Source organism: Histomonas meleagridis (assembly GCF_020186115.1).
Source record: "Histomonas meleagridis strain 2922-C6/04-10x chromosome Unknown contig_26, whole genome shotgun sequence".
NCBI lineage: Eukaryota > Parabasalia > Tritrichomonadida > Dientamoebidae > Histomonas > Histomonas meleagridis.
Genome location: NW_027150837.1, coordinates 303,242 through 318,732, shown reverse-complemented (window position 1 = coordinate 318,732; position 15,491 = coordinate 303,242). Strand labels below are relative to the sequence as shown.

Sequence of the window (15,491 nt, the reverse complement as noted above, 5' to 3'; positions counted from 1 at the left end):
CGAAAAAATTAATTAAATTTATGTAAAAAATGCGTTTGAAAACTGTTTTTTGTTGTAGAGTTTTCTACTGAAGTGATTTTAAAGTTGTATTTTTGAAATCAAACTTCATGAAGTTAGAACTAGTTCCTATAAAATATAATCAGCGATAGCATTAATTTGTATTATCTTATTAGTTATTTTGGGAATAACATCTGTCAGATCAATTGATCTCTTTGGAATGACTTTCAAACAATTAGAAAAACTTTTAACATTTGTAGCAGATATTGTGTATCTTGACAGAAGTATATTGGGCTCTTTGAAAAGGTTTCAATTTTTTTTCATTGGTTGCATATATATTTCATACATTTTTCATGAATTTTACCGCCATGTTTTTCGTACATTATATGCTTGTTAAATCCTTAAAAAAATAAGTTCATTAATTGTAATTCAAAAAGGTTTTTTTATACGCAAAGAATCATTTTGTAAATGACAAAATAGTTCCTTTTTATTATAAAGAAATCAAGGATTTATTTATTTTTATTTTTAAATAACTTAATATTGAACCGATTTGATAATAGAGAATGAAAAATGGTGTATTTTTGATTTGATTAGTGGTTGACTTAATCAAGAAAAAAGCTTTCTTTTCACATCACATTTCAGAAAAATGGAGAATCATGGCCCAGACGAATATATGGGCGGTGCTATATCATGCAACAAAAACAAAATTGCGTTATTCACAAAGGATCGTCTTGGTTTAGTTTCAGTTAAAAATCTAAAAAATGATTTCTTAGATAAAAATGTTGATCCATTCTTTCCTTCAAAACTATTAACAAAACAACAAGAAATCAAAGGGGTTGCATCGGTGTGTTTCTTCTTTGATCCTTTTATGAATCAATTTCTTGCAGTTTCAACAAAACAAAAAAAATCAATTATTGACATATACGACAAGCAGCTTGCCCATGTAAAATCTCTTAGTGTACCAGAAAATTCACAAATCCTCAAATTGGAAACAGACGATAATTTTCCAAATATATTTTACGTCCTTACAGAAGATAATTCTATATACCAATACAACTCCCATTTCCCAGTTATTGCAAAAGTACAATCCAATGGTTGGAATATCTTTCCACCTCTTAACTACAAATATGATTTTGGTAATATTCCTCAAGAAAAAACTCCACAAAACCATTGCCTTCTTACTCCCAATTTATCACTAATCTTTTCTTCATCCGAAAATGTTTTTTATCTTTATAACAGTGATACTAATAAATATACTAAAAATGATCAAATTCAAAGCCAAGCTAAATTTTGGAATAACTCTAGTTCGCCTTGTATTGTCTCCATGCCCGTTCAGCATATCGCTTTAGTTTATTTCCCATCAAATGACACTTTTGTCACTAACGGTTTCATCCAACTTAACGTCTTCAACAACAGTTTGATTCGAACAAAAATTCATCAATTTAATAATTTAGATTTACGTTGTATACTTAAACTTTCTGAGCATGAACTTCTTTTCATTCATAAAAATCGAGTTATTCCATATCAATTTGGTTATTCGGATTTTTTTGATGGGAACAAATTTTCAAAAGAATTTAATTTCCGAGTTAATAAAATGAATTATAATGATAACAATGTACAAGAAGATAATAATGAAGTAACACAAGAAATGATTAATGAGTTACCAAAACCTTTGAACCTTTCGAAACTTAATGAATTTCTTGATAATGCAATTTCAGCAAACCAATTTTCCAAGTTTGATAACTTAAAAGAAACAATTAATCGCACCGAATGCTTACTTAATCAAATAAAAAGAATGGAAGGATGCTACAACGGAGTTCCGCATTTGTTGCAAGGTCCGTATAAGGAATTAATGCTCAACGTAAAGAAATTGCAGTCATTGATAAGAACAATGCCCGGTCATGAAATGAAGGATACATCAATGGAAGAAAAGGAAATGATCGAAACAGCAAAAGGTTACGCCACACAATACTCTGGTTTTACGCCAAATGATTTAAATTATATTAAAAGTAATTAGAAATTATTTCTGACTTTTTTTTATTTGATTTGTAAAAAATGGAAAAAAATGATCAAACAAAAAGAATGTGGCTCTAAAATGCGTTACAAGATGTCTAACCTAATATCAAATGTTAAATTACATGTAATTCTTTAGAAAATATTTTAATATGTGAAGAAGAAGAAGAAGTGCATAAAAACAATTTGACTTGTCTACTTAACGGTCGTGCTATGACTTAACGTTCATTCTTAAAAAGTGACATACAAATGAGCTATTTTAATGAAATTTATCGTGACTTCGATACACATTTTGTTGAAGAAAACATAAACATGGTGTCATTCCCAAATTGTATTGACTTAGGTCCAATTGTATTCGTGGGAAATCAAGGAAGTGGGAAATATTCTATTCTTAGTCAATTAACAGATAAATTCAAAATATCACCCAATGACTCACAAGGCACTCAAGCAGAAATACGAAATGTTATGATTAAATTCCAAATTGTTGATTGTCCAGATTTCTTTGCTTCCAGTAATCCTTTATCCATATTTTCTGGATGTAAAGGGATTGTTTTAGTATTAGATTGTACTGATGAACTCCCCATAGATCTAATTATGTCTGTTAATAACATTCGTGATTCAATATCTCCATCACTTGAAGTTCATGTATTCCTTAATAAAGTAGATCTTTTAGATCCTCAAAACGGCGAAAGCATTCTGAGCAATATTACATCCCAAATTAGTAGCGAGCTCCCAAATTCGATAATTCATAATGCATCCATTACAGATGGTTCAGCACTTCTTCATATCAGTCGATTTGTTGAAAGCCTTATTCCTAAGAAAGAACTTCTTATGAAAGAAATGAATAACTTTATTCACTCATTAGGTTTGTCGCATGCATTTTTAGTCGATTTGCAGTCGCGCATCTTCTTTCTCGGCTTCGATGAGGCACTGATTGACTTAGAACAATTTGCAGCTGCACACGATGCTGTGGATATGTTCGTTGGAACAGCTGCGGCAATGGAAGCGCGGAATTCGCAGCCGACGGCATCAGTGCAACTTAAGGACGGAACATTTGTACACTTCTTTTGGTCCACTTATGACGTGATTCTTGTCGGAATATCTTCGCATAGAATTCCTATAGCTACGGCTAAGAACAATGTACTTGTGTTGTTGCATTCCATTAAAAAAATTATGAAATCATTGAATAAAAATTTATAATAAAATTTCGAATTAAATAAAAGTTTTTCATTTTATTTAGTTAATGATTTATAGATAAAAAAATAAAATATCGAACTTATTTTAATGAAAGAGATGTATAATTCTGTCTTTTGGTAGAGTTAATGTAAATATGAATTAAAAGAGGTTGCTGTTTGCTCATATGCTTTTAGAATTTTGGTTATGCATTCAAATTATTTTTTTTTTCTTCTATTTCATTATCGAGATGATTTATGATATTTTTAAATACACCAAAAAATACTAAATCGAGTGATTGAAATAAGTTTGTAGTGTGGGAAGCGAAAACAAATGCAATTATTGAGTTTTTCCCTAATATCTTAAAATTCTATCGTTACAGTGCACTAAACGAAGTCTATTGTTCGTTATCAAAAAAAAAAAAAAAAATAACTAGGTTGCTGCACACTTTATGTTGCCAAAAGTGCATAAAAAAACGAGGATAGTTTAGAAAGGGACTTGAAAATCGCTCTTGTTGGAAAAAGTCATGGTGTTGGAAAAACATGCCTTGTATTTGTTTTGGATACTAAACCTTTCCGACGCGTTATATCCCGAACGTATTTGAAGGATATACGATAATTTATGACTATGGAGACGAAACATTTAGGTTATGTATTTGAGCCAAGATCCATTCCTAGACTTAAAGCTATACGGAACAGATGTCGTTCTTCTTTGCTTTGCACTTGATTCTCGGCAATCATTTTGTGATCTAACCCAAAAGTGGATTCCTGAAATCAAGCGGTCTTGTGAAAAGGCTTGCATAATTTTAGTTGGAACAAAATCTGACTTATATGAGCCTGGTCATCTAGAGCATGTTTCTGAAAAAGAAATTGAAAAATTCGTTGCTTCCCAAAAATTCGCTGGCTACATTCTATGTTCAGCAAAGACAGGTGATGGCGTAGAACAAATTTTTCCGTCAGCGATTCAAGCATCAAAATATTTTGGTAAGAATTTAACTTGTGGAATTTTTTAATTTTTAAATATGATAAAAAATTTTCTTTCATTTTAATAATTTATGATTTTTGATGAATTCTTAATTTTTTTGAAGAATGATTTTTATAAAATTTCAAAATTTTAACAAATATTTGTTATTTATACATAATAAGTGTTTATTATAAAATTATTTGGTTCTTTTATATATTGATCCTTTCTCTTGAAGTAATTTGAATATTTCTGTATGACCATTTTCATATGCCCACATAATTGCTGTTTTAAATAATTAATGATATTTCCATACAATATTTAGAAATACAATATTTTAAAAACTAATTCTAAACACACCAAATTAATATTTTTAGCATTTATAACAATATCTTTTCGTTGGAGAAGTAATTTTACAATTTCGATATGGCCATTTTCAGAAGCCAACATAAGTGCTGTTTTATATGATTCAAATAGTCACCAAATATTCTTATGAAATACTGTTTCATGCTAACAAATTTTAAATAAAATATTTAAACATCTTTTGCATTAATGTCAATGCCTTCTTGTTTAATTAGAAATTCAACTGCTTTAGTATAACCATTTTGAGATGCTACCATAAGTACTGTTTTAAATAATATGAATAATTTCCAAATATTATTTTGAATCATAATATTATTTATATAATAATTTTGCATAACAAATAAATTCCTTTAGCATTTATATCATTATTTTTATGTACAAGTAGAATTTTCATGATTTCAATATTACAATATTGGGCTGCCCACATAAGTGCTGTTTTAAATATTTTAAATAATTTCCAAATACTATTATGAATTGTTATATTGTCAATTGAAATACTAAATAAAATAAATTAACATCTGTAGCATTGATTTCTATATCATTATGTTCAAGAAATAATTTGACGATTTCTATGAGACCATTTTCTATAGCTAAAATAAGTGCAGTTTTAATTGTTTTGAATAAATTCCAAATATTATTTTGAATTTAAATATTATTAAAATTCGCTTTATTCAAATGTAATAAATATCTCTTGTATTGATATCAATTTCTTCATGCCCAAGAAGTAACTTAATTATTTCGATGTAGCTAGAAACCAATGATAATTTTTGTGGATCTTTTGCAATTTCTGTGTGATTATATTTCGATGCTAAAATAATAATTGTAGTTTGATGAAATTTAAATGAATTCCAATCATAGTTATAAAATATTAAATTATTAAAACGAAAATTAAACAAAGTATATAAATATTTTTACTATTAACATCAATTTCTTTATGATTTAGAAGTAATTTTACTACTTCTATTTGACCATTTTCAGATGCTTTCATAAGTGCTGTCCAAAATAATTTAAATAATTTCCAAGTACTATTTTGAAATATCAAATTGTGAAAACAAATTTTCAATAAAATAAATAAATATTTTTAGCATTAATAACAATTTCTTCTTGTTCAAGAAGTAATTTAACAATTTCTGTATGACCATTATCAGATGCTTTAATAAGTGGCGTATCAAATATGTTAAACAAATTCCAAATATTATTTTAAAATATTAAATTATTTTTATGATACCAAAATAAAATTAAAAAATATCTTTAGCATTAATATCAAATCCTTCTTGTTCAAGAAGTATTTTTACTACTTCTACATGACCTTTTTGAGATGCTGACAAAAGTGCTGTTTCAAGATATTAGAATAAATATAGTTATAAATATTAAATTATTAAAGTAAATATAATAAGAAATTAATAAAATCCATTTGGATAAATATCAAATTCAATTTGCTCGAGAAGTAATTTGACAATTTCTTTATTTCCTTTACTGGCTGCTAAAGTAAGTGCTGTTTTATGTAATTTGATTAATTCCCACATTTATTTTAGATACATAAATTTTTTATAAAACCATCCAAATAAAAGAAAAAATCATTATAATCAATATCAATTCCTTCTTGTTCAAGAAGTAATCCAACAATTTCGATTTGATTATTATCAGATGCTCTCATTAGTGCTGTTCTAAATGATTTAAATAATTTCGAAATATTATTTCGAAATATAAAATTTGTAAAATTAACATTAAATACAACAAATAAATATCTTTAACATTAACATCAATTCCTTTTTGTTTAAGAAGTAATTTAACTATTTCTGTACGACCATTTTCAGATGCTATTTTAAGTGCTGTATCAAATAATTTAAATAATTTCCAAATATCATTTTGAAATCAAAAATTATTAAAATAAATATCAAATAAAACAAATAAATACCCTTAAAATTAACATCAATTCCTTCATGAGCAAGAAGTAACTTAGCAATTTTTGTATTGCCATTTTTAGATGCATACATTAATGCTGTATAAAATAGTTTGAATAAATCCAAAATATTATTTCAAAATTGGATAAAATTTTAAAAATTAACATCAAATAAAACAAATAAACATATTTTTTAGCATTAACATCAATTCCTTTTTGTTCAAGAAGTAATTTAACTACTTCTATACGAACCTTTTTAGATGCTATTATAAGTGCTGTATAAAATAATTTCAATAATTTCCAAATACTATTTTGAAATAGAAAATTAATAAAATAAATTTTAAATAATGAAAATAAATACTTTTAATGTTAACATCAATTCCTTTTTGTTCAAGAAGTAATTTAACTACTTCTATACGACCATTTTTAGACGCTTTCATAAGTGCTGTCCAAAATAATTTAAATAATTCCCGAATATTGTTTTGAAATATTAAAATATTAAAATAATCATAAAGTAAAACATACAAATATTTTTAGCATTAACATCAATTCCTTTTTGTTCAAGAAGTAATTTAACTATTTCTGTATGACCATTTTTAGATGCGGCCATAAGTGCTGAATTAAATGATTTAAATAATTTCCAAATATTGTTTTGAAATATTAAAATATTAAAATAATCATAAAGTAAAACATACAAATATTTTTTGCATTAACATCAATTCCTTTTTGTTCAAGAAGTAATTTAACTACTTCAGTTTTACCAAACATAGATGCTTGCATAAGTGCCATCGTAAATATTTTAAATTGTTTCCAAATAATATTTTAAAATATAAAATAATATAAATAAAATTTAAATATAACAAATAAGTATTTTTAATGTTGATATCAATTCCTTTTTGTACAAGAAGTAATTTAACTATTTCTGTATTACCATTTTTAGATGCACATATAAGTGCTGTATTAAATGATTTAAATAATTTCCAAATATTATTTTGAAATACCAAATTATTAAAACAAATTTTATCTTTAGCATTGATGTCAATTCCTTGTTGAAAAAGAATATATTGAATAAGTTCTAAATTTTGTGATTCTACGGTTTTAAATATTATATCTTTTGGAAATTTCTTTTTATGGAGAAAATGTTCAACAAGATATAAGTTCCCGGTTCTTGCAGATTCACTTAAGTCATCATCACTTTCCAAACCTTCTTTTTCCAAAAATGATAGAATTTCATAATTTCCACTGTTAATACAAAAACATATCAGTTTATCTTGTTCAATATTCTCAAAGTTATTATCATAAAGATAAAGAAAAATTTTATTTTTATGGAATTGAATTGCTGTTTTATATGCATCTTCAAATGATGAATGATTTTGTTCACATAAATAAATAATTTCTTCGTTTCCGCCAGCAACTGCATATTTACCTGCATTATCTATTTTTGAACCATTCACAAGTAAATATTTAAAGCATTTAACTGATGAAAAAAATGCTGCATAATCAATTAATGTAACATTTTCTTTATTAATAAAATTACATCTTTCATAAAGTGATGATTCAATTTTTTGATTAAAATCAAAATTTGATTGTGATGATATTTCTTGAAGTTTTTCTACTTCATCATTTCGAATTATTTTTGCAATTTTACTTGGATTAACTCCTTCTTTGATTAATTGCTTATGAATTTTAAAATCATCATTTGAAAGTTCTTCATATTTTTTAAAAAAGCTTGTAGTTATATTTGAATCAACAAATTTTCGTTCAATCATCCGATAAATTAAATAATATGCTTCTTGCGTTTTGATTTTAGATAAAAAATTATAAAAAATTTCAAAAATTTTTTGATTGCTTTTTATTTCTTCTTCTTTTGTTTGAATTATTTCTAAATAATTTAAATAAATATCATTTACATTCTTCTGTGAACAAAATGCGGAATAAACCAAGTTACAAATTACAATATTAAATGTGTATGGGAAATTTAAATCATATAATTTTATTATTTTTAGAATGGAAGAATTCAAATTATCTTCATTTAATTTGAAAACGACCTTTTGCATTTTAATAAGAACTTCCATGCTGATGTATTTATAACCAAGGCTTTTATTATGTATTATCTGGGATAATGGTGTAGCTTTGGAAGTGCTTTTGCTTTCCATCAAACATTGAGTTCGACTTGATCGTTTTCATTCAAAAAATAGCGTAATTTTAAAGGGTAAAATTTGTGAACATTTAACGGTTTTTTACTTTTTGACAGTAAAAATGGGAGAGATAGCAGAGAAGGTTCAAAGGCTCCAGAAAGAATTTGAAGATGCTAAACAAGAAATAGAAAAGTTAAATAATGATAAAGCAAAGCAAGACGCTAAGATTCAAAAATTAAGAGATACAATTCAAAACAATTTAAGCATAATTGAAGAACTTGAAAAACAACTAGAAGAATACAAAGATAAGTGTGCTGCTTTAACAGAAGAAAGTGGTACTATTCGGGCTGAAAGACAAAATAAACATCGTGTTAGTAATACAAGTAACATCCAAAAGAATGCTATAAGTATTCTTCTTGATGATCTTGTTAAGCTCCAGAAGGAAAACATTGATAAAGTTAATAATGTTAACAAGAAAACGGCAGATAATATTGCAAAAATTACAAAACAAGCTGACAAACTTCAACAAAAATACATGGAACTTAAGAACGCAGCAATGGAGAAGCGAGAAAACAAGAAGAATGCTGACATCGATCTAAATCAATTGTTTGTCGACATTCCAAAGGGAGCAACAATACAGATGGTTTTCCGCAGACCACCAGCTTAATTAATAAATCAACAAAATTGGCCAAATTTTTATGTAAATTGAAATTTTTGCTGTGCTTTTTATAGAGATTGCTCAATGTTAACTAATTGTTTAACATACATCATTAATTTTAATATAAAAGCAGATTTGTTACATTCAGTCCTTTACTTTCCGTAACCGAAGGTGAATATACTTATATTGACACATCATTTGTTTACTATTCATACATTGTGGTTCAATTCTCTTTTTATGAAACTTATTATTATGGATTTTATACACTGATATATCAAAATTATGAAAAGCAAAACAACAAAAATGGAATTATCATTGGTGTTTGTGTTGCTTTGGCTGTTGTTATTGTTATTTTGTTGGTTATTTTGTTAATTCGAATCAAAATACGTAAGCGAACAAACAGTGTAAACATCGAAGAAGCCGAAGAAGTCAAAGAATTTGGTGAAACAACGAACAAATTTTCGGCTGGTTTAAACGTAGCGAATGTTGACGAAGATCCATTTGCAGCAGATTTTAATGAAAGTAATGAATTTGTTAAAATATAAAAATAAATGAATAAATAAATAAATAAAGAAAATGAAAAATTTTTGTTTCTTTAGAAATCTATTTCGCGATCATAGAAAACTGCGAGAAGTAATTTCTCCATTTCTTCTTGTGTTGGTTGGCGTGGGTTAGAGCCTGTGCATGCATCGCCGATTGCGTTAGTTGCAACTGCTGAAAGTTTATCAAGAAATTCCTTCTCGTCGATGATTCCGCCTTCGTATTCTTTGATGCACGTAGGAATTTCGAGTTCGACATTCATTTGGCGAATTTCTTTGATAAGTGAGTCGACAAGTTCTTCTGTGGTTGAGCCTGGAAGATGAATGAAGCGCGCAATTTCAGCATAACGTTCTGCGGCTTCTGCGTTCTTAGAGTTGTATTTGATAACTTTAGGAAGATACATAGCGTTAGCGCACCCGTGGATAATGTGACCGCCGCTGTATGCTGCGCCTGTTTTATGTGCCATAGAATGAACAATGCCAAGAAGTGCATTAGAGAATGCCATACCGGCAAGGCATTGCGCATCATGCATCGTCGCACGGCAATTCATGTCACCATTAAATGACTTAATGAGATTTTCATGAATAAGTTTGATGGCATGAAGTGCAAGACCATCTGTGTAATTGCAATGAAGTGTTGAGACATATGCTTCAATGGCATGTGTAAGTGCATCCATACCTGTGTGTGCTGTGAGTTTCTTGGGCATCGTCTCGGCAAGTTCAGGATCAACAATGGCAACATCGGGTGTGATGTTGAAATCTGCAAGTGGATACTTAATGCCTTTATGATAATCTGTGATAACAGCAAAGGCTGTAACTTCGGTGGCTGTGCCAGATGTGGATGGAATAGCACAGAACTTCGCTTTAGTACGAAGTTCGGGGAAGTTGAAAGGTTGAATAAGTGACTCAAAGGTGGTCTCTGGATATTCATAAAATGCCCACATGGCTTTGGCTGCATCAATTGGTGAACCACCACCAATAGCTACGATCCAATCTGATTGAACTTGCGCATCGCTTCTGCTCCACGCATAACTGTTTCAACTGATGGATCTGCTTCAACCCCTTCAAAGGTTTCGACTTCCATACCTGCTTCTTTAAGATAATTAATGGTCTTTTGAAGAAAACCAAACTTTTGCATCGAGTGGCCGCCTGTAACAACAATTGCACGCTTACCTTTAAGGTTCTTTAAGTTAGCAAGTGCACCTTTGCCATGATAAAGATCACGTGGAAGTGTAAAACGTCCCATAGGAATGTTTTTTCCAAAGTGAAATGATTGCAGGCGACCAAAAAAGCGCTATCAATTCCTATCGAAGATACTGAAATGGCTATCGTCGTTTATCAAAGCCTATCTACCGGATTCAATTTTGCGTACAATTCAATATTTCACCACTTTTCACGCTTTCTGAAAACTCAAAGAAAAAAATTCAACTTTTTAATAGAAGAAGATTTTAACCTTCAATTTTCAATAAAAAATATTTTTACAGAAACTTACAACAATTACCAAAGCGAAGAATCATTTCATAGAAATCCAATATTAATGCAAAGGTTTCTTGAAATTAATGGTTAAATTCAATATTTTGAAAAAATTAAGATAATCTTTTATTTTTGATTTAAACTCAAAATTTTGAATTTTAATTCACACTCTCATCTATGTTTGGCTTCATATTCTCAATTTCCTATTTTTTTTTTTTTTTCTTTGTTGAGATTTAATAATTGATAATTTTTCTTTTTTTAAAAAATTGTTTTCTGTGTCCAAACTCTTTTGAGACTGGAACTTTGAAGTTCTTAATTTTCTTGCTCAAGTTTCTTTTATATAAATTTAGTTTTTTTTTTAATAAAATGAAAGTATTTAACGTCCTCCTGTCAGTTTTGGTCAAATAAACGCAAAATAAAATGACTATCTTTGTTCGATTTTCAAATGCCAATTTACTTCATTCATGTTGTTAGACTAAGTGATTCCCTCATCTTAACATCAACAATGGACGATGACTCAAATGCTTCATCGCTTAAAACTGAAGCGAAACGATTTTATTCACAAATCAACCAAAACTCACCACCGAAAAACAGTTTTAAAATGACCAATGGAACGATTTATATTTCTGTTTATGGAGAATTTTTCTCATCCTGTGTTACAGATCCTAATTTCCCACCTTCTACAGCTTTTCAAATGCTTGATGACGTTAACGCAAGCTTTAATAATGAATATGGTGAATCTGTTTCAGCAGCAGAACGTGAGTATGTTTTTTATGGAATTTCATACAACACTTGATGCTTTACGAGCACAACATCTTAAAATCTCAGCTGACGCATCAATGGGTAAACTTCAAAGTGAACTCAATGATGTTCAAACAGCTATGGCGAACAATGTTAAGACAGCACTTATTCGTGAAGAAATGCTTAGTGACATCGGAGATCTTTCAGAGAAACTTGGGCAAGGCGCGAGCATGTTTGCATCTGACGCGACAAATTTAAACAGATATTACTATTGGAACACGTATGGAAGGCCTGCGACAGTTATTTCTATTTCAGCGTTGATTTATTTCCTGGTTTCATTAGTGATCTAAACATAATTTATTTTTATATTTTTATAATTTTCTAAATTGTTATATGTTTTTATAATAGTTTTAGGAAAAGTTATTTAAACACAAAGAATAATGTTTTAAAGTTTCATTAAATGTTCAGTGCATTAATTGGTGGGTTCGAGACCTTAAGGATATCTTCAGCGATAAAAATTGCTACATGTGATATGAAATAAATCAGAACGTTTTTTATTTAATGAAGTATGTAGAACTAAGTGTTGCATTTCATATATTCGTTACGCACTTCACTAAAATGCATTTATTTTTTTGACGAAACATTGCTAACAGTTACAATGCTTTTTCCACGAATAAACAAAATATACATATAATACTTTTCCAATTTTCTCTTGTGCGATATTTCAGAGAGATTACCATTTACCAAAATGCATTTTTTCGTCAACGTTATACTCGACTTGTTCTACAACAGTTTTGTCATCTGCAGGATATCCTAATCCGATGTAGCAAGGCAAAAGATAATCATCTGGTGCTCCAACTTCTTTTGCTACTTTTAATCCTTCATCACCAACAGGTATTCTCATTGAACAAGCCAATCCTTCTGCAGTTGCAGCTAGAAACATATTTTCAATTACACACCAAATAGAAGAAATTGGATTAAAAGAGCTGACAGAAGTAGGTTTCATGAGATCAGGAGCTGTCTTAAAGAATGGCAATATAAGATGCGATGCATTATAAAGCATTGTGTATTGTTTGGGCATCGCATCTGCATACATTTTTTGTTGGGCGGTGCCGTCAACAAGAACTCGTTTAAGGATTTCCAGCTGAGGTTTGACTCCTTTTCCAATGAATTGAAGAGCCTTCTTCTTGTCATTGGAATCTTGAAGAATGACAAATTCCCAATTCCTTAAATGATCATGTGTAGGTGCTTTGAGTCCTGATTCAATGACTTTCTTCAAAATATCATTGGGTACAACTTTTGCTTGGAAATCTCGAACAATCCTCCGCTGATCAATGGCCAGTATAAAGTGACATCGTTCCTAGCGGAGGTTTAGATTCGGGAGCTTTGCGTTTGGAAACGCTTTTCTTTTTATGGTGAATCTCTGGTTTTGATTGCTATCTCTCCCAGAATTGAAATGAAGTATTCCCAGTTTTTGATTTCTTCATTTTCAATACTTGAGTTTCGAGGAATCATCTCCAGTGAACCTGTTGGACATGACCTTGTACACACACCGCATCCAATGCAATCGTTTGGTGATACTTGGATTCGAAATTGGTAATCCTTCATTTCTTTATCGTTGGATTTTGCGGTTTTAATTTGCTTAGTTTCTTTTGGTGAAAGGAAGAAGGGATGAATGGAGCCATGTGGACAGATTATTGTGCATGAATAACATTGAAGACACTTTTTTTCGTCCCAGTGTGGAATCATGGATGGTTTACCTAATTTCACCCCTGTTTTGAAAAGCCTTGAAGCAAATAATCCCCCATCATGCCTGCTGAACGAAGAAAGCATATGCCTGAATCGTTGTCACTTTTTTGATAGTTCGATGATAAAAATTTAAATGTCCGGAGTCGAACCTTGACATTTTTATTATTAAAGCCGTTGATAATCTTCTTGATTAAGAATATTAATTCACCAACTTCATTTGGAACATTTTCATGTTTATTACTGAGGAAGAATTTGCAAATTGAAATTTTTTTCTTTTGTTAATTAAAAAGATATTTAAACACAAAAGCAATAGAACCACTAATAATTCTAATTAAAGCACCTGTTGAAATTTTATCTTTTTTTGTTCCTAAAATATTCAAGAAAATATGAAATTAAAGAATTTTAGAGGTGTAAAAGTATTTGAACTAATAAATGCTTTTTAACTAGTAAATGCAGAGTTGTTAATGAATTACATTCTTGAGCTGTTTCATTTCTATCGAAATTACAAAATTTTTCATCTGCATAATTAATATATTTCATTACATTTAGGAAACATTAAAAAATGAAATGAGTTCGAGACTTGGTTGATGAACTCCATAAAAATACAAACATTTAATATTATATAAATCTGAAAATGCATAACTTGAAATTATTTTAAAACTTTCAGAGAATAACTGTTTCTAAACTAAAATGCATTACTTCCAATTAAAGTAACTAAACTTGGAATTGTAATATTTATTAAACTTGTATAATTGAAAAATGAAGGTAATTACCTCCTATTTCTTTTATATTTTCACCATAAATAACTGTTTCTACATTAGTTCAATAAGATAATGCATTATTTCCAACTAAGGCAACAAGAAATTTTGCTTAAGTCATCGCTCAGTTATATAACAAATGTATGAACAAAAATTAATACGTTGAAATTTTTATTCACCTTCAAGTTTCTTCTTTATCTTATCTCTCTTTGGAATTGTTTTTGATAAGAAAAATTTCTTTGAGGATATAAAAATTTTAACAATCTTCAAGTAGATAGGAAATTGGTTTTAAAGAAAATTAGTGGTAACTGCTAAAAAATGATTTTTGATCAATGTTTTACACAAAACAAATTGCATTATTTTTAAAGAAAGCTAAAAATAGCTCTTTTTGAAAAATATAAAAATTGATCATGAAAACGTGTTTAAATTTTTTTTTCATATGCCAATAAAAAGTGACGCCCTTATTCTCCAGGCCGAGATGACTGAGGTGCCAAATGATGATTCTGTTGTCAAAGTTCATCTCTCAATCAATCATGAAAATGAAACGCTATCTGTTGACTTTCCATTTAGCAAGAAATTTGATGATATCGATAGTGTTGTTGCAGATTTGATTGAAACATTATCAATATCAGACATAGATCCAAATGCCATTAAATCCATGATTGAGGCCCAGGTATACAAAGCAGCTCCACCCCGAAGTGGTCCAAGCTTTGAACCAATTAATGATAATCAGGTGGGTAATAATTCAATATTATCTCTTGAAGATTCTGATTCGGACGACTATGGCATAAACGATAGTGAATATGTCTCACTTTTACAACAGCAGAAAAAAGAAATGCAAGCACTTAATATTCGACAATATAATGAAAAGAAAGCACTTGCGCAAAGGATAGCAGCCTCAACATTAGCCTCAAATCAATTTAACCAAGCAGCGTCAATTGCTGATAAAAAAGGCGGAAATTGTGATGATCTAATTGTCTTTTAATATATATTAAAAAATAAAAAATAAAAATAATAGTAACGACA

General features: G+C 29.0%; 8 protein-coding genes across 8 annotated transcripts; 5 read left to right on the top strand and 3 right to left on the bottom strand.

Annotated features, from left to right (window-relative positions):
• Nucleotides 1-643: 643 nt before the first annotated feature.
• On the top strand, nucleotides 644-2,014 carry GO595_004314 (uncharacterized protein; the record flags this gene model as incomplete). Its single annotated transcript, XM_067917432.1, has 1 exon — nucleotides 644-2,014. One exon carries the CDS (start codon nucleotides 644-646, stop codon nucleotides 2,012-2,014), a length of 1,371 nt encoding a protein of 456 aa, XP_067775438.1.
• Nucleotides 2,015-2,322: 308 nt separating this feature from the next.
• GO595_004313 (Ras-related GTP-binding protein D) lies at nucleotides 2,323-3,210 on the top strand (the record flags this gene model as incomplete). The annotated part of the gene is made up of 1 exon (XM_067917431.1): nucleotides 2,323-3,210. One exon carries the CDS (start codon nucleotides 2,323-2,325, stop codon nucleotides 3,208-3,210), a length of 888 nt encoding a protein of 295 aa, XP_067775437.1.
• A 5,458-nt stretch (nucleotides 3,211-8,668) lies between these two features.
• On the top strand, nucleotides 8,669-9,214 carry GO595_004312 (uncharacterized protein; the record flags this gene model as incomplete). The annotated part of the gene is made up of 1 exon (XM_067917430.1): nucleotides 8,669-9,214. One exon carries the CDS (start codon nucleotides 8,669-8,671, stop codon nucleotides 9,212-9,214), a length of 546 nt encoding a protein of 181 aa, XP_067775436.1.
• Nucleotides 9,215-9,800: 586 nt separating this feature from the next.
• Nucleotides 9,801-10,688, bottom strand: GO595_004311 (iron-containing alcohol dehydrogenase; the record flags this gene model as incomplete). The annotated part of the gene is made up of 1 exon (XM_067917429.1): nucleotides 9,801-10,688. One exon carries the CDS (start codon nucleotides 10,686-10,688, stop codon nucleotides 9,801-9,803), a length of 888 nt encoding a protein of 295 aa, XP_067775435.1.
• A 38-nt stretch (nucleotides 10,689-10,726) lies between these two features.
• Nucleotides 10,727-10,990, bottom strand: GO595_004310 (iron-containing alcohol dehydrogenase; the record flags this gene model as incomplete). Its single annotated transcript, XM_067917428.1, has 1 exon — nucleotides 10,727-10,990. One exon carries the CDS (start codon nucleotides 10,988-10,990, stop codon nucleotides 10,727-10,729), a length of 264 nt encoding a protein of 87 aa, XP_067775434.1.
• Nucleotides 10,991-11,990: 1,000 nt separating this feature from the next.
• On the top strand, nucleotides 11,991-12,308 carry GO595_004309 (Synaptobrevin family protein; the record flags this gene model as incomplete). The annotated part of the gene is made up of 1 exon (XM_067917427.1): nucleotides 11,991-12,308. The coding sequence occupies one exon, from the start codon at nucleotides 11,991-11,993 to the stop codon at nucleotides 12,306-12,308; it is 318 nt and encodes a 105-aa protein (XP_067775433.1).
• A 383-nt stretch (nucleotides 12,309-12,691) lies between these two features.
• On the bottom strand, nucleotides 12,692-13,054 carry GO595_004308 (nitroreductase family protein; the record flags this gene model as incomplete). Its single annotated transcript, XM_067917426.1, has 1 exon — nucleotides 12,692-13,054. One exon carries the CDS (start codon nucleotides 13,052-13,054, stop codon nucleotides 12,692-12,694), a length of 363 nt encoding a protein of 120 aa, XP_067775432.1.
• A 1,850-nt stretch (nucleotides 13,055-14,904) lies between these two features.
• GO595_004307 (uncharacterized protein) lies at nucleotides 14,905-15,450 on the top strand (the record flags this gene model as incomplete). The annotated part of the gene is made up of 1 exon (XM_067917425.1): nucleotides 14,905-15,450. The coding sequence occupies one exon, from the start codon at nucleotides 14,905-14,907 to the stop codon at nucleotides 15,448-15,450; it is 546 nt and encodes a 181-aa protein (XP_067775431.1).
• Between the last annotated feature and the right edge of the window lie 41 nt (nucleotides 15,451-15,491).